Genomic DNA, 21315 nt, shown 5'->3' with positions numbered 1-21315 from the left:
GGATAATTTACAACCGTCCACGGTGTAACAACGACCTAAGAAAATTTCAGAATATTTTGTGGCTATAGGTTGGACTTTTCCCATTGCCGTATCTGGCAGAAGGTATTATTTCCAGCTCATAATAGGGAATTTCACTTCATTTATGTCATTCGCTCCAAATTCGCTAGTGCTAAAGTCAGAGGCTCCTGGAATTCTGTTCCGCAACGGGCTACGGAATGCCGTCAAGAAGTTTTATTTGGAAATCTTCGACAAATCTTTGGCCAACAAAGGGTTTTCTGTTGTATCTTATTTTCGCAGCATTTGGTCGATACTTCGTAACCTCAGGCGCAAACAACGAATGTTAAATAAGGCGTTAGTATGCGAACTTTGGTGACCGCCGCTTCGGCTTTGAATAGAAGCAACAATTTTAAGTAAACAAAAAATTTAATCTAGGCGCAAACAGAATATAAAAAAAAGACAGAAGTAAAGCACGTCAAACTCGACTTTCAGGGAAGATCAGAAAGAAGATTAAGGTAATACTGACCTTTTGATTGTCCGGTTCACATTCCTTGCTGTATAAATTGTAATCCGCCGCTCTAATGGCATCTTGCTGTACGAGTAAAACGTTTTGATACACTGGTAAAGCATGGCGAACTTGTAAAAGGGGAATCTGTCGGCAGCGAGCGAGATTAGATATCGCCAGCGGCCTGGATCCGTTGCCGCTGAGACCGCTTTCAGAAACCATCAAAGCAAGACCAAAGTGTACAAGTGAACATGGTTTATTTACTTGAAATAAATGGGAACCCCATTTTGGTTGGGCTATTCTTACATTAATATAATTCAGTTTTGTCTATCGTTTCCAGGGAGCGTGAGCCCCATAGGCACTATGTGGCGCGCCGTAGGCGGGCGCCGGCGCGTAGATGGCGACAGGAGCGGACGCCGCCTTGGCTGCGGCTTTGGCTTCGACTGGCTTGGCGTTGTACTCAGCGTCAGCGGTGTGACCCGGAGCAGTACCGGGCAGAGTTACTGGATATAGACAGTTGCGAAACTCCCCATAGGCCCCATGTATCGAAAGCCGGTCTTCGGATGCCCCCCTGCGCCGGGGCAAGCACGGGGCAAGTTGACTAGCCTGTCGTCTGTCGGCAGGACGTTGAAGCAGTACTCAAGTGCTTGCGGCTGCTGCCGTAAGTCATAAAAAGAAAAGCCGCAAAAGCACAAGTAAATTTTACGTAATTATTGTGTTTTAATTTAAAAAGCAATCTTTATTTTTCAGAAGAATTTTGAATAATAATAGTTTAGCAAAGTTCCGTTTTCATCTCCTAGGTGCCGCGCGCGTCGACTTGCCCCTCAGCTTCCACGGAGTGGGGGGGCTAGCGCCGCCCGGATTCTGAAGCGGAGTTTCGCAACTGTCTATATTGAGTAACTCTGGTACCGGGCTCGTTGGTGTCGATGGTAGCCCGGAATCCGTTGGCATCGGCAACGTAGTTGACCTTGCGGTAGACGCCGTAGGCGTCCCTGTAACCGTACGAGCCACTCTTGGCGTTGTTGGCGTCGCCCTGCTCCTTGTGGAAGCTCTGAGTGCCGAACTCGTCCACGTTGTCATAACCGAAGCTGTACGGCTGTGGAGGCTGCGGGAGAGTCAACAATGCAGTGCAAATGCGTGAGTCAGGAGGTACCTTCCTGACGCCAGGTGATCATTTTAGCAAATTTTAAATTCGAAGCTGTCGTACCTTAGTCCAAACGCCGCAATTTACTTACGAACACGTGCTCAGTAGGCTTGCTTCGATATAAATTATATGTTCAATAAAAGAACAATGATGCGAAACCCTACGCGTTAAAAAAGTAAAAGTGCAGAAACACATTCCGTGGCCAAGATGGTTTTTATTACGCGTTCAAGATTGGGTATTATGCATTTGTTTTATCAACTGTCAATATATATGGTACCTCTTAACTGTATATGCCGTATTTTAAATAAACGCGAACAGTTAAGAGCATCACCCGAAATTTGTTCAAAAGAATAAACTGTCCGCCCTGCCCACCGCCTCCCCCAATCTAGAACCTCGCGTTAAGAATTGTTTATCTATTGGTCAGCTTTTCGAGCTTTATCGGGGATTAAATGATCATATAACACTAGGAGAATGTAAACAGATTGAACTGAGACTTGGAAGAAAAAAAGCCAATTTTTTTAATGTGACGTATGTGCCTCGTAAGGATGTCGGAAATTCTATACGAAAGTAACTTCATACAATTGTCCGCCCAAGATCAATTAAGCAGGAAGGAAAGCTTAGGGTTGTCTTTACTGGTCTTAAACCAAGCACCTTGAGTTTATTATCATCCTGTTGAGCCAAAATCTATGGCTTCCACATTCATTGAGATCAAAAATTTTATATCGTTATGCTACATCTAAAGGGATACATACGTAGATTGGCTCAAGAGCAGCCGCACTGGGTGAAGCGGCTGCGACTGCCAGTGGGCCGCTGTAACTGTCGTAGAAGTTTGCGTGGTGTCCATACTGTCCCCCAGCGAATGCGCAGGAGAAGACGGAGGCCACAAGAACCTGCATGTGTAAGTGGAAATCGCAGTTAGAGTACTGTCCGCAACAAAACTGTCCCTAAACCTTCTACCCGTTTTACGAGAGCAGTGCAGAAATATACTTTGGGCACCAGCTCTAATACCTTCCACGCAAATGGAAAAAAACAATTTCCATTACTTACGGCAAAAAAATCTTCTGCCGCTCTTGAACAAAAATGACGTATAAGTTCTAAGCCCTTTGCCAATGCAAACAAAATGTTGTGGGGAATATTTTCTTGGGATCGCTTTTTTAGTGCAAAGCCACTTGTGGCTTCTCAATAATCAGTGCGTCAGAAGTAACAAACGCATGTTAATTGTAATAGGCCCACAACGATAGTTAGAATATATTAGTATCAAGAAGGGTACTTAGTATAAGACACCAGGAAGTCATAAATCGTACCTTTGCTAACATTTTCACTTTCGGTGGTGTAATCCAAGTGGAAGGAAGCAGCTGCGGTTGCCGAGGGACTCCTTTGGTTCAGATGGTGGCAAACTGCTGGAATGAGTGTGTGTGTGGCTGGGTGCAGGTATGTGGACGTTTTATACCGCCTGCGCACCCCCCTTCCGCTTGCCCTCACTCTCTCGCTTCTTTTGTGGTCCTAGAAGTAGGAAGGCTTCGCGAACGATTTGCTTTTTGCAGTGGCGACGCCATTTAGCGACGCGTTGCTCTTAAGGCCCGCTTTTCTCGCTTTTACTTCGCGCCGTTTAGCACTGCACGTCTCGAGCTGGCCACCCCTCTCTCTGGCCGCGTAGTGTGAACCCCCATGTAGAGACAGAGAAATGTAGAAAAATGTAGATACAGCGAAGAGGCCGGCACCGGCGTTACCTCATCGAACAGCTCCTCGTTCTTGTCTTTCGTTATTGCGTGCTCACGCTCCTACCCCGCTGCCCGCCCTCTCCGTCCTCTTCTCTGATTGAGCTGCGAGGCGCGTGGCGGGTGGCGCTTCCCGCCACAGCTTTCCCAGGGGAAATTCAACGTCCTCCTCTAAAGTTTTCAGTTCGTCATTTCCGTTGACGTTCAACTTCGCGTGCCTTCGTTGTATCAGTATGTTCTTGAGGCAGTTTAGATGAGTCAAGGACACAAGGCGCGTTTGTAGCACTTGCTCCTGTCTCGGTTTTGTAGCGCAGTGGGAAGAGCGCCACGTACCTCCCGTTGCGGCTGGAGAGTTGTGGGATCGAAACCCGACGCCGCTAATTATTTCTTTTTTTATATTGTTGGGGGAGTAGTGCGGACGGACGGACGATGGACGACGGAGCGGAGAGCAAGTGATGCTTCGCATCTAAAAATGCATACCAGGATTCAACCCATCTGTAAAGGAGTTAGCGCAAATTTAAATAATTGGTTGATGGAAATAAAGACACAATAAAAAGGAACAAACGAAGTCAGCCATAGCAAAAATTAGTGAATTCGAACAATCATCACCGAACATGAAAACAAATCGGAAGAAATCACCATTTTTCTACCGCCCCGAATAATATGCACCAGTCAATCATTAGATCACTGCACATTTTTGCAATTAAACCAAAAATGTTTAAAGAACGGAAATAATAACAAAATAACTAAATATGGAAAGGACACCAAACTGAACAAACTTAGGTTGTCTCTTTATTGGTTTATTTATTTAGAAATACTGCAAGGCATTTCTATGGACATCCATGAAGGGGCAGTACAAAATGTAATTAAAATAATAAATAGAATAATTTTGTCACAAGAAGTAAAGATGTAACATAGGACTGCGTTAGCACAATAAGGACTCATATCTGTACAGAAAACCAGAACGCGAAACAGCATCGAAACGGAATATGATAACAACGATCGCAAACCATAATAAATCAAGACAACACAAAAACAAGAACATAAAACCATGAAACCGCGCAGGAAAAACGGAAAGAACATTTACTGCATAAAGCGCCATAACATAACAATCCTCACAAAAACTGGAAACTTACACAATTGCGGTTTACTGCTTAAAAAACCAGCGTTTCAGATATTTTAAAGTATCGTTGGCATTAACACGTTTTGGTGGTAGATAATTTCATTTGCTGAGTGTTCGGTAAAAGCAACTCTATTTGTATAAATTAGTTTTTTGAAAATAAGAGGTCAGTGCATGTTCTGCAGCGTGAATTGTTTTTCGAGTCAGAGCAGGTTGAAGAAAATGTGATTCAGTTAGGCCCACTTTTCCCAATAGAAATCTTATGCACACCACGAGGACCAAAAATAACATAGAGCCGAAAGCAAATTGAAGCACGAACAAAAATCTTAAGAAAACGCAAAGCGTGCAACGCTTACTGGAGGCCTAAAATTAAAAATGGGCGAAGTTTAGAAATAAATTATTGTATTAGTGCAATTGAAAATTTATTTATTTAATGAAACGACAAAAGCACAAACAAAATGTAAAACCGGAACGGAAGGTGACAAATATACCCTAAAATATTCCCGATTTAACGGCTCATAAAGCAAACTATCCAGCAAAAGCACTGGTTACGGAAACAATTACACCATCTTACCGTAGGGGAACCCTGAGTAGCATGCGAAGCAGCTATAGGGTCGACTGAAGTTCCCATTAGTTTTCAGTTCGTCGTTTCCGTTGACGTTCAGCTTCAGTTGCCTTCGTTGTATCAGTAGCTTCTTGACGTACTTTGAATGAGTGAAGGACATCAGGCGCGTCCGTAGCACATGCTCCCGTCTCGGTTTGTAGCGCAGTGGGAAGAGCGCCACGTGCCTCCCGTTGCGGCAAGAGAGTCCTGGGTTCGGAACCGGGTGCCACCTAACTATTTCTTTTTATAGTGGACTGCGCTGACGTCAGCCCAAACGCTGACGGTACTGAAAATACGCGCATGCGCTGTAGAGTGCGGACGGCGGACAACGACAACGAGGGAGGGACACAGCACCGAGCATGAGATGCTTCACATCTAAAACGGCGTAGTAAATATTAGGCAATATTAGACAGTTCTCGGAATTTCGTTGCATTATTTTGTCATCAGAGGTACTAGAAGCAAGCGCTAATCCAGCAGTTTAAGGAAATAACGAACACCTTCAATGCAGAGCTATGTGGTATCACTTTGTTAAGTTGTATGGTGAGCACACTGGAGGTGAAACAGACTCAAAACGCATCACATAAGCGCTACATAGCACCCGATTTAACATATTTAACCCACTTAAGTGTGCATACAAAGTTTCGCGAAATCAGACATGAATGACCGAGTGCTTCTTTTGAATTATTTCTTTATATTCTTCGGTGCGTTCCTGCACAACTGTTTCCTTGTGTCTGACTGGTTTCACCAACGCATACCTGGTTTATTTGTTTTTCATGTACCTTAGAGCTCTTTCTTTTTCTTCATTTATTTTCTCATGCAGTCGAAAATGTTCTTTGTTATCTGCTTCTTTGTATTTCCTTTGCTGCATATTTATTGTTTCTTGCCCCTCCGCTCTACAATGTGCGTCGATGTACACTCAGGCTACTATGACTAAATAAATAAATAAATAAATAAATAAATAAATAAATAAATAAATAAATAAATAAATAAATAAATAAATAAATAAATAAATAAATGCAACATCCGGGAGCACTGCACGGTTTTAGTTGCCTGAAATCCCAGACCTCAACTGGAAATAATTTTCCTGGAATAAAGTCAGCTATAGAACTGCAACTCTGGTTTATTCGTATAGACAACGAAAAAACGATTCAAGGGATCGTTACTTAAGGTTGAGAGGAATCGTTTATAAGAAAGAACGTATGTAACGTATGATTGTCATCGTTCGCGCAGCTTTGGGCGTCGAAACAAAGATGCCGCATCGTTCAATGAGCAATAGGCTGGCACTACATGAGAGCAGAATGTATTTCTGAAGAAGCATCGGTATTTGGGTCTCCACTGGGAGTGGAAGGACACTTCCCGAAGTACTACCATCAAAACAATCTGACGGGCTAGTTGGCCTAACATGATGTAAATAAAATATACAAAATAAAAGTACTCAATATTAACATGGCCGGCTCACTCAACATTTATTGTGAAATCTTTGAGAATGATTCCTAACAAGGTGACCTGGTAGGTCACTGTTATAAGGCTGCACTACCTGCGCTGTGCCACAAATGTTTCAGCGCAAAAAAGCAGAATTATTATATTTACAAAGACGTAACCAATTATACCCCGCATCACAGTTCATCATCTAGCTACTGCGACTTAAACTTTCACCGCCAAAATCTGCTAAATCGCCTTGCCCACGGAGCCCTAGCCCCGGGCGCCATTGATCCTCCGCCATAGGGAGGTGCCGGTAGATATGTAGCGTACGGAGTAGAAGCTGCTGATTTGGCCACCACCGGCGCAGGGACTGGTTTGGCGTTGAAGACTGCATCGGCGCTGCGGCCAGGCGCGGTTCCGGGCTCGTTAGTGTCGATGGTGACATGGAAGCCGCTGGCATCAGCAACATAGTTGACCCGGCGAAAAATGCCGTACGCGTCTTTGTAACCGTACGAGCCGGTCTTGACGTTGCTGGCGTCACTCTGCTCGTTGTGGTATATCCGTGTTCCGAACTCGTCCGTGTTGTCGTAGCCGAAGCTGTACGGCTGTGGAGGCTGCGAGTGTTCAGAGGGAGTTTGGGTTGAATTGGCAAATAAAAAAACACCTTCACGAGACGGTTTCTGCACCATCGCCTTGAATTCAAACACAGAAGTAGTTTTGCGCCGAAGGCTTAAAAGAGAAAACCGGCCAACAATTGTTCATGCCGCAGCTGCTCATGGCGGGATTCATTTTTTTTTCATGAACAAATCTCATGCAGCAAAAACGTATCCCTCGATAGTCAGTCACTTTATCGCGAATGCTAAGCCCGAAGCAGTTGCAATCCTCGTTTTAACAAAACTTTCCCAAAAATCATTGCAGGGCAGTAGACCGCTAAGATCAACGCCGGTTTTTATTTACGTGTAATAAATAGCTAGTTCGCAGAGAAGTTGCAAACGCTACAAGATTACGGTCGGTTGCCAATACATCGGAATCTGTGAGAAAGAAAGGACAGATGCATGTATGTCTGCCAGAGTATAAAACTCTCGTTCTTCGCAGTTTCATTAAGCGAGCAGGAAGCCGTAATCACTTTCAATACCGAATGATGAGAAAAATGTGTGTGCATTCATTAACCATGCGTTTGTTCTGTATTTTCGAAAGTTTAAATCGACATCCCCCTTCAGAGAGTAAATGCTCTCAACGTTTAATGTTTTGGTGCATTTATACGTTTTATAAATTTCAATCGAGTCCACGTCGACAAAAAAGCAGAAATTAAGTGGTCAGGCGCCGAAGTCCCTTGCCCGTGACTTTGAGTCTCTTAGTTTCATTCTAGTTCCTATTTTTATGACAGCAAGTGAGTTTTAGTGGCATCCGCTACTTGCAACAACTGTTTTTTTTTTGCTTTACAGAAAACGTGTCGTGTGTTCACATTGGTACATTGCGAAGAGCACACATGACCGTCACAACCCAAGTTACTTTAAAGCAAAGAAGGCGCACTTCTAATATCATTAACTTCCACTTGCTACTGTAAAAGAATATTAGGGCTGCGGAGGGAGTCTTTAACACCGATGATGATCGAAAGATGTCAGTGCTTCCGGAGGCCAGTAGTGACTGCACTAGCTTAGCTGAGAGTGCAAAACAGTGTTTTCTAGCCAGTCTCTTTCATACACCTTCACAAAAGCAGCGCTCTGGGGCTCCCAATATCGGTGATAATTCGCATGTAGGCAGTAACTTTCTGTTTCACGGATTGAATGTGGGTCATCATTTCCTGAGAGCCTGAATTTGATATTTATAACTAGTGCCAGGAAGCCAACTGATTATTGCATTTTGAACTGGCAGCGAATATATTAAAAATGTGTCCACAAAAGTACTCGGTAATAATTTATGGTTCCCGCGTTGCGCGTTTTTCTGTTACGATGGACAAGGTAGTGACTGAACCAATTTCGCAAGTAACCTTATCAAGCAAGTCAAATTGAGTCACGAAACATGCTGGGTTCCTCATTTCCGGGTATACTATCAAGAAAGGCTCGATATTTCTGTATTATTGTTCACATTTTCAAGAACAAAATCATTCCTTCCTCACAAGTATTTGTTCCCTTGAAATCAGCAATGTTAGAAGAAGGAGTTTGTCACTTTATAATATTTTGGTCTCTGCAACTGTATGGCTCAAACGTTGTCAAAAAAGAAAGGAGAACTACGTTTCAACGCAGACGGCACCGGCACTACACCGATCACAGTCAGTGGCAGTGCTCCTTTTACTTTTGCCATAGTCACGTCTCCCTAAGACATTTTCAATATAAGTTGTCAACTATCATAACTGCTGAATCACAAAACGCAATGTCACTTCAGTAGTGCAAAGGAGGTGCTTACGTAAACGGGATCCAACGAACTGACGTCTGGAGTGGCCGCTGACGCCTCAAGAGGACCTTGTAGTCCCCTGTAGAAGTTACCTTGGAAACCATAGGGGCCTTCGGCAAAGGCACAGGCAAGGAGGGTTGCGACAATAACCTGAAACGAAGAAGACCAGAGTGATGGGTCCGGTGGATGTCGTGACTCGTATATGTCTTAGAAGTCATTGGATCTAATGGCGGGCGCGAAATTGGAAAGTTTTCATTATTCTGCAACAATGCCGAAATCTTACCTTCCCAATCATGGTTTGTTCGAATGAAGTGTGTTTAACAGAACTGTTAAGCCTACAATTTTACCTTCGCTTGTGCGGAAGGATGGCTAACAGGTAAGGTTAGTGTGAACGTTTCCGGACATCCTAGCATTTTATAGTGCGTGGAGAGCATGTACTGCCACGTAGCGCCACCCCGGAAAGAGGAAGATGACACCCTCCTCTTCGTGTTTCGCACAAGGGGCTGAGTGAAACAACACGCCTGACGCACGCCCGTTCATTTGTTTGCTACTTCACTCTGGGACTTAGGGCACGTTTGTGAATGTACGCTTTTTGCTTCATTCTCTGTTTTCTAGGAAGCGCGTATAACTAAATTGCAGCGACAACTTATGTCTTCCTTTAAAGCATTGTTGTGTAAGTATACGGACGCAATAACGCTAGATCAAGGCCTGAAGCAAAGGTAGCGCTGAATTGCAAAAGAAACCGTGCTTTCTCGAAGTAAAAAGTTGTTTTCATTTGTTGTACCTTTCGCTGCATACGCGAAATATGTCTTTTTTGGGTATGTCCCAGCAACACATGTGCGCAGATACTAAGCAATTTGGCAATGAAAAGGTGCTGATATTCGTGAAAGAGTTACGGCTTTATTGAAAGTGAAATCACCCGCATATGGTCCTACTATAGCTATAGAACAAAAGTAATGCTCATAGCCAATTTTATAACTAGCGCAACATTTGCCAAAAATTGCGCATAGTTATCGAAATTGTTGCTTTATCATGAGAAGTTTGATAGCTCGCCCTATTAGCTGAAAGGAAAGCTGGCACGGTTTCTGAGCATCTATCGGCAACCAAATGGTAACAAACGCCGTTAGCCCCCAACTGCTAGTGCTGAAAAGAAAATACCAGCGAAAAGATTGCTTTAGAGTTGAGCAAAGTTAGAAAACATGCAAGTTCGACCGTCACACTTTACAAGGATGCCGCACATTTTAATGTTACACGTACTATATTTCAAACGCTGTTTCGTGGCTGAAGTAGAATTACCGATGCTCGCAATCATTGAGAGAAAATAGAGAGCGCGTTTTTATTGGAGAAGCCAGATTTCTGGTACTGGTTTTATAAAGCGGAGTGAATGAAATCTGCGTTGGAAATGCATAACTTCGTTATCTGGTCTTACTGCCGGACACTGCGGCCGAATTGCAGTTTAAGAAGGAACCTCAACGCAGCCTTTCGCATTTTCAATGCATACCGAACCAGAACACGTAGCAAGCCAGTCAAACTGCTATACGCCTCCAGCGCAGCCTGTAGGAGCGCCACTGAAATCCCACTCGCGGCCTGTTTGGAAAGCAGCCGCGGGAGTCTCCGGCGCGCTCCCCAATGTCACCGCAGCTTTCGGAGCCCCTGCACGATTGAGATTTACCGTTTGTAGGCGTTGGAAATACATATTTATGTAGAGACGCAACTCTGATCGCCAATGTGGCACATTTACGAGAGTGTATATGTGTCTGACGCTATCTTACTCTGGTACAGTAGGTCTGTACAAGCGCCAGGTGAGCGTCACAGGCCGGCTACGCGATACCGGGATATGCTAATGGGGATGATTGTGATTCCACTGCCCTGAAATTTACTAACAGTGTCCCCGTAAGCATAGTTTCCTCAGATGGTCATGCTATGGCTATACAGTACGATGTAAATCAGTTTTGCGGGCTTATATAACCTAGCGGAGCACTCATACCTGACAGCACACCAGTTATGCTTGCCAATATCATACCTCAGATATTGATCACTACCCTGGACATAAACTTCAGGAACATTCTATGAAATAAGTACGATAGATAATCCAAAATTACACGCGGCATCAGCGCACGATAAAAAAATTAATGCTGGGTCATCTTATTGTGAGCTGAGCGCCCGCAAACATTCATGTAGGCTAGATTTATCCTCCGCGAGCAGCACGGAGAAGGGCTTCTAGAGTAATGGGCGTTCGCGACTAAACGTTACTTCGAAGCATAGTCACATGGCGCAGAGAGTCAGGAGAATATAGCACAAACGGAAATCAGAGGGCCCTATCAGATGTCTCACTCTTCTAACGGCACCTTTTATCAGGTGTGAACTTGTATACTTCAAAAAATTCTTCCGCCGAGTGATCGGCTGTTCGTTGAAGCTAAAAAATAGAGTAAGTTGAACGCGTAGCTTGTGTGTGTGATTACTAAAACGTTGATTCCTTGATTTCGCTCCGCATTCGTACACAACGGTAGTTAAGCGTCCTCCCCCCCCCCCCCTCCCCATGTCTCGCGAAATAGCAGCGCATTTCGCACACTAGTTGGTCTCACGAGTCCTACCCGGCTTAAGTTTAGAGGAACGTCTTTAGCATTTCAGAAGCTGCACTGGTTTTTTTTTTTTCACTTCCGCACGAGCTATTCTGTTTCTTACGGAATTGCAGACCATTTAACTTTCCGTGGTTTAACTTTTATTGGTTCTTACTATAAGGCATGAGCGCACATCTTTCACGACGCATAGCCTTGGAATAAACTTAAAATTTTCGCTAGGCTTATATTCTTATAAAAGGCATAAGTTATTATCGGGTTTTGGGTAATCCCATTCCCGAAATATATTTTTCTACGACGTATATATTCGAAATGAGGCCGCATGCAATGTCCGCACTGCAAAACAAAACCAAGTTCTCACTGTGTCAGTATCAGGTCTAAACGAGGCGACAATAAAATTCACTTGTGCCGGACGTATTAGGAGGTGACAGCGGTGGTATGCTGCTTCCGCCGCCGACGACCGTAACAGCGGCCAAGAAGGGCACTGAACCACCTTACCAAGACGCAGCGGCTTTTGAAATGCCCTAAACGTACTATTTACTTACAGACGTTACCATAACAAGTTTTTTAGGGCCTTACACGGTTTGCCTTTTTTGCTATTTTTGATTGGTATTATGAACATTTTTCTACGGATTGTTTTTTTCGTTAACTGTTCCGTTTCGGGGGAGCTGCATAAGGAGCATAGTTGTGAATTTTTGAGATCATTTTTGCGCAATTTTATTTTTTCTATTTGTCTTGTTTTTTGGTTATTCAAAATTCGGCCTTACAAATCATCTTCATTTACATTATTAGAACGATCAACGGTGTTACTTACGCCATAACTGCATTTTTGCAGAAATGCAGGGAGTTACATGGCCCGCCATTTCCGCTATGTCAACACCAGAGCTGTTGACAAACCTGTGTCCGGCGTAAACACAAAACCCCGAAGCTCGAAGAAAAAAAATGCGGTCACAGGAAGCAAACCCGGAACATTTACACGGTGGAACCGGCAACCTAACCACTCGGCCATCCCACACACTCTAGGGGTACAGGGTAGCAGCGGTCGGGAACAATAACGTCTGCAGCCAATTAAAAAGGAACAGAAACGCTTCCCGTATTCGGAACCGAACCTGGATCCCTCACGTTTTTAAACCACAGTCTGTCCGAATGAGGTATTATAGCTTTTTGTTTTCTTTATTGCCGGCTTCAAACATCACTGAAAGCCGCCCTAAATGTTATGAAAACCGCCGACTTTACCTAAACAAGGGTAGCATACCTAAAAACGTGGCATACACAACACTTTCTGAAATACAGGCAGCCACTCGGAAGTACACGGTTGGCATTTCCACAACTCTACAATGTGGCGAATACTTAAGCAAAAATACTGCTTTGGGGGCCTTTCATAAAGATCCGAGCCCCACGCCGCCATTCGATACCTCCACATTCCATGGAGGACCTATAAGATAAGCCAGTCATCGCATTCGGGACGCAAAGCATTTGCTAAGGGTTCATAGCGCGGGCGTTGGCTTTGGATCTGGCCGCGGGTTCTAGCGCGTGGTAACGAGGTCAATTTTGGAGGAGACGTGAAAGCCTGCGGACGAAACGGTCCGGCCCATCCAGTCGAAGAAACATTTTAGCGGAGAGTTTCGAAATAAATGTCGGGTAATCACATATATGAAGCAGAAACTTGGCGCCTTACTAAACTTCTTGAAACCAAACTTAAGTAAACTCAACGGGCCGTTGAACAAATAATAATCGGAGTAACAATTTGAAACAGGACATTGGCTTCACGGATCAGCGAACCGAATAGAGTAGAAGATATCATAGTTCAAATACAGAACAAGAAATGGACTTGGACTGGCCACGTAAATAGGCGAAATGACAATCGGTTAACTACCTAGATCACAGAGTGGACAAAGAGAGACGGGCGTAGAAAAAGAGGAAGGCCAATAGCTCGATGAAGGGACGAAGTAGGGAATTTCGGAGGCAACGAATGGACTCGAGCGGCGCAGGACAGGAGCGGTTGGAGGTCGATAGGAGAGGCCTGCAGGGGCCTGCAGTGGTCCTAGTGGGCTCCAGATGATGCTGACGCTGGAACAGCCAGGTCTCGAACGGAAGTAGAGGGGCCGCCAGCTCTGCTGTTTCTTTAAGCCTTGCACCGCTAGTGCACGCTGCAGCAATTTTTATCTTCGACATTTTTTTTCGTGAACGCCACCGGACCAAACCTGCACAGTTAAGAGACGGAAATGTAGATGTAGGGGGGTGTGGATGCGAATTATTAGCAGGGAGACACGGGTAAAGAAAATACTTGGGCAATTTACCTGTATCTAAACTCTCAAAATATAGGGCACATTCTAAGTTTCTGGCGCTCCACCGAGTTAGACGGGCTCATTAGGAGGTTGAGAGCAGCGTAGAATCCACGCGGCTGCGCCCTGTTTCTTTTAGATGCGGAGCATCGCTTGCTCGGGGGGATGTCACTTGTCCGTGCCCCCTCCGCAGCGGCTCTTATGATGATTGTGGCAGGATGCCCCTAGGGATTGGCCAACCAAAGAATCCCTCACGAAATAGCTTCGCGTTCAACCACCGTCGTCATCTTCCCGTAGGGGACCCGCTGAAGAAGACGAAGGAGAAGAGGACAAAGGTGCGAAGAGGAGGGTGTGTACGTTCTAATCCATCCCGACATAGCTTCACGTTCAACCACCGTCGTCATCATCCCTTAGGGGAACAGCTGAAGAAGAAGAAGAAGAAGACAAAGCTGCGAAGAGGAGGGCGTGTACGTTGCTCTCAGCCGGCGCACCAACGTCCACAACCTTTACCTCACCAACGCTGGCGGAGACTACCGATTCTACCGCAGAGACGACAACATCGCCAAGAACATGATGGACGAGTTTCGGTGCCTCGAGATCCACCGCCTACTCACCGTCACACAACAGAACTTGCGTGCCTTTGCCACCGGTGTGGACCCGGACACGGAATTCCCTCTGGCGCTACTAAACACCAGATCACTCAACATAATGGCAACACAATGGAACCACACGGAACCCCCATGATGCTTCGCATCCTCATCAGGGTTCCCTACGAGAAGATGGTGTAAGTTTTAAATGCGAATGCATTTCTTAGTCGGTAGTTGTCGTGCTCCGTCGGCGTGCGCCTGCATTCGTCCAGCGCGAGCGCACGTGAGCGCGCGCCTCGTAGTTGTGCCTTCGTCGTCGTCGTCGTCGTAAATGCGAATGCATTTCTTAGTCGGGGGTTGTCGTGCTCCGTCGGCATGCGCCCGCAGGTGTTATCTCTCCGCGCTCCTCCTCGCCCCTAGCAACAGCTGTGGCGCGCCTAGCAACCGGAGCAGGTGGTAGCTCGGGCGGGAGTAGCGGAGGGCAAGGGGAGAGGAGGAGCGCGCTCGGGCGTCTGAGGGCGCTCGCACCGCGGAGCTCGGGCGGAGTAGCGGAGAGTGAGTGGAGAGGAGGAGCGCGCTCGGGCGTGTGAGGGCGCTCGCATCGCGGAGCTCGGCGGGAGAGAGAGCTCGCGCGCGGGGCGGGCGTGTTGCGCGGGTCTCCCTCCTCTCCGCGTACCCTCTCTCCGCTCGCTGCGCTCGGAAATTGTATAAAAATGCAGTGGAGCGCACGCCTCTCTCCGTTACTGCTTGCCGCAGCGCACTCATCGGTGCACCCAATGCATTCGCATTTCCGTACGATCCCCTTCGGGGAGGTGGGGGGAGTTTTTTTTAATAGACGATACACGTGCGGACAGAACTCGGACAGCGTCTCGGTATGATGTGTCTAAAGGAAATGCGGACGGTTCTTAGTATCTGTTTTCGGATTTTGGAAAGTGAGGGACCGGCGCGAACGCCTAACCCCACTGTCAAAAATTACATGCCCCACCTACTCCAGTTTGGAGTAGGGGGCAAGCTTCAACCGATCGCAGTGCAATAACCGGCCTCCACTTGGGGCGCCATATTGACCACCGAACAGCCCGGCACCAGGTAAGTATGTCCCCACAGGCCCTGCAGCCAGACCCCCCTTGCCAAGTGAAATCATGTGGCGCCGGTAGGGCTGCTCCGCTAGGTGAAGCCTACTCCAGAGCTAATGCAGAAAATGCGCAACGGAGGGCGGCGGAGAATTTCGCCTGCAATAAACCAAATATCTTTTAGTAAAAGCACCGCCGCAGTTGACCCCGCTTGCATTGCACAAAAATTTGGCGTTGGAAAACTGCCCAGACACGACCAAAGGCACGCTGCGAGGAGAAGCACGCGACAGCATCAGAGTTGCGAAAATTTTGACGGTGGTCACGTGACATGAAGTGAACGCAGGCCTTCGTCCTGTAGTGGATATCGTGGGCTGCTGCTCTTAACATACAAAAGCCGGGTCTACGACTAAAGGAGAGGAACCGCTACCTCTGCTGTTTCTCCAACCTTGTACCACTTTTGCAAGGTGCGCCACTTTTAATTCGTACTTTGAATGTTTTTTGCGGACTTTTTCGGTTTCTTTTGCGGTTTTTAGGGGAGATGTAAAAGATCCATTTAAGTGATTTTCTGAGATCAACTTCGTGAAAGTAGTATTTTGCGCAATCTTTCTTTATTTTTGATTCACACACAGTTCACACTTCACAGTTTTGTATGACACATTATCGCCATTTAGGCCATTGGAACTTTTAAGTGCGTTTTTCCGCAAAAATGCGCCTTTTTGTTGATATGTAAGGGATTACATGGTCCTTGGTACGCGGTACTGAGCAAATATTGCTACGCATTGAAAATGTGGACGTATGCAATGCCTACATGGATGGAAACAGACACGGATGCTATACGTGCTTGACCAGCGATGTAAGCATGAAGGCGGCATAAATATTTGCTTGAAAGCTTAGTTTGAATTGTGTTTGCAAGATTTGCGCTACGACTGCGACCCCCAGTCACGCCGTCAGTTCATAAATGAGCGTCCACATTGCAAGCTATCACTATACCCTGTTTTCTGGCTTCCTCTAAATACGCAATTTCGGCACACTAGTACATAGCGAGTCCCTAGAGAAGTTTAAACTCGGCTTTTAGGTGAGGAGTATCTTAGGGCGGACAATGTCTGTCCGCGTACGTGCGCATAGCATTTACGATCGCAAAAAATCAGGTAGGCACCGTCAGGATTCGAGCCTGCGTCTGATAGACCAGACAGAGTTAGTGTCAGGCGTCTCACCCATTGGGCTACGACCGTTTCTTTCTTTTTTTTATGGCACATTGAACAAACAGTCACGTCAATGACTAAGATGCTGGTTTAAAACACATCAGTGTCGGTTTAAAACCCGCTCACCGAACTTTGGTGGTCGGAAACTATCATAAACATCGAAAGAATACAATTCTTCGAAAATTTGTAACCACGTAAGCTCCGGGCACTGCATAGTAATTACTTCCTTCAGCATACTGACATTCTGAGCAAAGTACTTGCTGACAGTCTTCGCGTCAGCATGAGAGTGGCGCCCCGCCATACGACTCAGCCAGATGGCGTGTAGGCCCAAAAGCATTATCAGATCGTACGGCAAACTGTCATGTTTGTCTACTGGAATGAAACGGATTCCATGCGGTGTCACAGGCAAGTCTTTTTTCTGGGTACGCTGAAGGACATCCCCCCCAAAAAAAGATGGCACCCCACCAGTCTAGGAAAACGTGGTCTATTGTTTCGGGTTTTTTACACAACAGACAAACTGTTGACCATGGCACAAATAACCCTTTATCAGCCATCCATGTTTTGACTAGCATCGTTCCCAAATGAAGCCTAAAAAAGAATGTTTTCATACATCCTGGGACTGCCATCTTTTTGACGCGACACAGTACATCTTGCACTGGCCCAATGCGGTACATAGTTCTGTATAGCGGTACTGGAAAAAGAACATCTCGAAGATCTTCTGACAGACGTTTTCTTGAAACACTTGAAAGGTATTCAAGCGAAAACCTTACAGCGAGGGATCTCAAAGCTTCAACGGTTTCCTCAAGGTAACCTTTTTACGTGCAACGTTCATCAACACTACAAACAACAAACTGCGGGAGTGAACCGGCGCAGACACTTTGTGGAAATGTGCGAAGAAAGGCATCACTCGCATCGCGAAGAAATATAAATCTGCTTGCAAGTTGTCGCAAAAACAGGTGTGATGATCCCACCCCTCCCACTCGCACTTTACGAAAGAGATTGGTACGGCTGGTTCTGACCTATTGGGGCCCCCAGATGAATACAGCAAAAATACAGTGCCGTTTCTGCACATTTACTCGCGAGCAGTGTATTACTTGCATCACATACCATAACTTGGCCAGGAAGAACATGTTGCAGACAGTGGCACAAGCAAACATCGATAGGTTGCGGCCTCCCCACCTCGTTGCCTTTTCACGCAGCCTTACTGCTTCTTCCTGCCAATGCTTGCTACAATCTTGGTAGCACTCAAGCGTTGCACCAAGATATCTTTTCGACACCTGAAACCACTGGAAGTTCTCTAAAAACTCTGGTTTTGTGGGGCATGCTCCGTGCCACAGTCCCGAACATTTTTCCCAGTTTACAGCGCTACAGGTTTGTGCCCCGAAATCCTTTGTAATCTCCGTCACTTTTTGAACGCTCTCTTTCTCTGTAACAAACACTGTCACGTCGTCCGCATAAGTCAACAACCGCACTTCACTTGAGTTCAAACTAAATCCCCTAATTCCCGCACTTTGGATTATTTTTAAACAAAACGGCTCAAAAAACAAGCAAAAAAGAAAGGGCGACATCGGACAACCTTGCCTAACTGCCGATAACACAGAAACGCATTTGCTGACCGTGAGTTAGTTCTCTCTAGTCAAACGGCTTACTCCATCGCCTGTAACTGTGCGGAGTTCCTTAGCACCTCCCAATGTCCGTCCGTGTCCATCCGGGCGGCCACCACCATCAAGCGAAAATCAAGCGAAATTCAATTTGAGCCGGGACATGCAGTTTCATTACGCAATAATCAAGGGGCAACTCACGGCTCAAATCGAATAACGGTCGAGGCGCAACTTGGACGTCATTTGGAGTCCCCGTACTCCGCACCCTCGCCATCATCTACGGAGTGGATATGATGCCGTTTGTATTTAACGTTCCCGGGTGACGTATAGACGTGTGTGGCGTACACTCCAAACGCTATTTATCTATGGGGAGAAAAATTCTACACACACATAAAACATTGTGTTAGGATATTAAAACCCCTTCGCTAACTGCACTGGCAAATATTTCTACATTAGACGCACTCCACACCACCTATATTTTATCTACATTGTAGTGGTTGCCAGATTAAGGGTACGAGATGTGTTGGCCGGTATAAATTTCAATTATTTTTCGCCCCATCAGATGCATTATGGTCTCGCACTTCTAAATCCACACCCTTATTTCGGAATTCAAGATTTTCGCGCACTAAAACATTCTATAAATATATTCATAAATCTTTTCTGCTCTATTTCAAGTTGCATTATGCCCACACACGTATCCCTTTGTACACATCAGTGTGTTAGTGTACTGACCTCGTTTCCACTGACGGAGGCCTTCATAAAGTTGACTGAAGAATATTTCAGCATGCCCTGGTTAATTGTGTACTCTCACTAATGCAGGCAGCCTTATTGTGACCTGACAAAAAACACCTGTTTTACCAGAACCATCCAATACTGCATTATCATCATCTACCTCCTCAAGCTTCGTACAGGTGGGGACTTAATTTTCCGGCCCAGGCGAGCCAAAAACCACCAAGTCGCACTCTGGAGCCCTGGCGCTTGTTGTCAAGACCGGTGCGTTGCGCATGCGTGTTCTTTTTAAAGGAAAGCTTTCTACCTCTACAAGTCAACGGTTCTTTCGCGGCGTGCGGGCCAATAAACTCCCAACACTACTGATACGGCGGCGCGGTAGGGAAAGGGTGGGTGGGGTTCAGTCACGGAGCACAGTGAAGTTAGCGCGGTGAATTTACTGAGCGTCCACCGCTCGGAGGTGCCCGCTGGCGAACGAGTGCGTCGACGGTACGGCTTTGTCATCCGCGTTAGCGACGGTTGTTTTGGGCCTGTTTTTGTCGCGTCACATCCATTGCGCGCTGCCTTGGTTCAATTTTCCCGGTTTGGTTTGCTGTCTACTTCCTTCGTTAAAAATCATCCAAAGCAGTAATCATATAAATTGTCTGTTCGGTCTGCCCTTGGGTACTTGTCAAAATGGCACCTGGGGTTCCCATTGGAGAACGCCTTAAAAATATTCGCGTTTTAGGGCCTCCAGAATTTATTTGGCACTAAAGAACGGCTCTTCTACGACTGCAGCAGCACCCAGTTTGTCCTCCTGTTCTGTTGTGGACCTTGCCCTTCCGCAACACTGGCCGTCTGCGAGCCGGCCTTCTTCGTCCCTGCAAGCATAAATTTTTTGGCTAACACCCCCCTCGACCAATTTGTGAGCAGGCAAATTTCCCTTTGAGGCATGCCTCCTAAAAGTAGCTAATAATCTTAAGGCGTTCTTCGATGGGAACCCGAGATGCCATTTTCACAAATACCGAAGGGCAGAGCGAACACTTTATATGAGTATGTCTCTGGATCATTTTAAGGAAGGAAGCAGACAGCACCACAAAACAGAGAAAATTGCTTTTATGCCACTTTGAAAATCGCCTACTTTATCGGCAGCGGAAATCGCGCTGAAACATAAGTTCAGAGTTGAAGTAGCAGGAAACATAAACAAGGTGAATAGAGGTACGTGATTCCTCTCTCTGGCATTTCGATGTCGATAGCGTCGAACCCTATGATTGCGCTTCATACACGCTTCACTCGGCTACTCGCTCGCGAGCCGCTCGTCTCACGTGTATAAACGATAACGCACAAAACAAAACAAAATGCCTAACAAAACATTCCGCGTAGTATTTATCAGTACGCGAGAAGCCCTTGCTCCAAAACCGGCCCAATCTTCACATTAGGCGGTAAATCTGCCATCGGGATAAGGAAATGCTACAAAAGCATCTCTCTGCGGTGTTTCAGTGACCATTGCCACACCGCTGCATTAAGCAAGAAAATATGCATGCCTGCCAGTAAAAAAGGGCGAGCAAGCACGCCGCGCTGGTTTCGACAACATGCGCCAGGCCTTCAGAGTGCGCTGAGGTGGTTTTTGCCATGCGCTCGCGTCGTCTGAAATATTTAGTCCCCGCCTGTACATACGGTGTTGTAGCCTACCAATTAATCCACATTTTGCTTCGGGGCATGGACGTTACCGTGATACCTACAGGAAATCTGGACACACTCTGCCCCTTCAATCAGGTACCAACATTCTCCCTGGTTTTAGTAGCAGAGCCGTCATCATCATCATCATCATCATCATCAGCCTATCTACGCCCATTGCAGGGCAAAGGCCTCTCCCATTATTCTCCAATTACCTCGGTCCTGTGCCAACAGTGGCCAATTTATCCCCGCAAACTTCTTAATCTCATCTGCCCATCTAACTTTCTGCCACCCCCTGCAACGCTTGCCTTATCTAGGGATCCACTCTGTTACCCTTAATGACCTGCGGTTATCTTGCCTTCGCATTACTTGCCCTGCCCACGTCCATTTCTTCTTCTTAATCTGTACTAATATGTCCTTAACACGTGTTTGTTCCCTGACCCACTTCCCTCTCTTCTTGTCCCTTAATGTTACACCTCTCATTTTACGCTCCATTGCCCGCCGAGTCGTTCTCAATTTCAGTTGAACTCTCTTAGTGAGCCTCCAAGTTTCTGCCCCGTAAGTGAGTACCGGTAAGATGCAGCTGTCATACACTTTCTTCTTCAGCGACAATGGTAGGCTGCTATTTATTATCTGAGAATGCCTGTCATATGCACCCCACCCCATTCTGATCGTTCTAATTATCTCTGCCTCATGGCTGGG

The 21315-nt window shown here is 46.1% G+C and overlaps 1 protein-coding gene and 1 non-coding gene across 2 annotated transcripts; both read right to left on the bottom strand.

Annotated features, from left to right (window-relative positions):
- Positions 1–773: 773 nt before the first annotated feature.
- On the bottom strand, positions 774–9199 carry LOC144168118 (uncharacterized). The gene is made up of 6 exons (XM_077697177.1): positions 9188–9199; positions 8917–9054; positions 6771–7124; positions 2399–2536; positions 1412–1607; positions 774–1005 (listed from the first exon to the last, which is right to left on the bottom strand). The coding sequence occupies exons 1-6, from the start codon at positions 9197–9199 to the stop codon at positions 830–832; spliced, it is 1014 nt and encodes a 337-aa protein (XP_077553303.1). The 3' UTR covers positions 774–829.
- Positions 9200–15289: 6090 nt separating this feature from the next.
- LOC144171236 (U1 spliceosomal RNA) lies at positions 15290–15449 on the bottom strand. The gene has a single exon (XR_013322909.1). It is a non-coding gene; the product is annotated as a U1 spliceosomal RNA (small nuclear RNA).
- Positions 15450–21315: the final 5866 nt, after the last annotated feature.

This window comes from Haemaphysalis longicornis, unplaced genomic scaffold (assembly GCF_048455015.1).
Source record: "Haemaphysalis longicornis isolate Haplotype H1 unplaced genomic scaffold, Haemaphysalis longicornis Haplotype H1 scaffold_2, whole genome shotgun sequence".
NCBI classification, from domain to species: Eukaryota; Metazoa; Arthropoda; class Arachnida; order Ixodida; family Ixodidae; genus Haemaphysalis; species Haemaphysalis longicornis.
This window is presented reverse-complemented; position numbering and strand designations above follow the sequence as displayed.

Bases quoted from the DNA above. Each gene is read 5' to 3' on its own strand.
- LOC144168118 (XM_077697177.1), bottom strand. The intron at 7,125-8,916 runs GTAAGCACCTCC...GAACACTCGCAG, and splicing joins GTTCGTTGGATCCCGTTTAC to CCTCCACAGCCGTACAGCTT. The intron at 1,608-2,398 runs GTATGTATCCCT...ACTCTCCCGCAG, and splicing joins CTGCTCTTGAGCCAATCTAC to CCTCCACAGCCGTACAGCTT.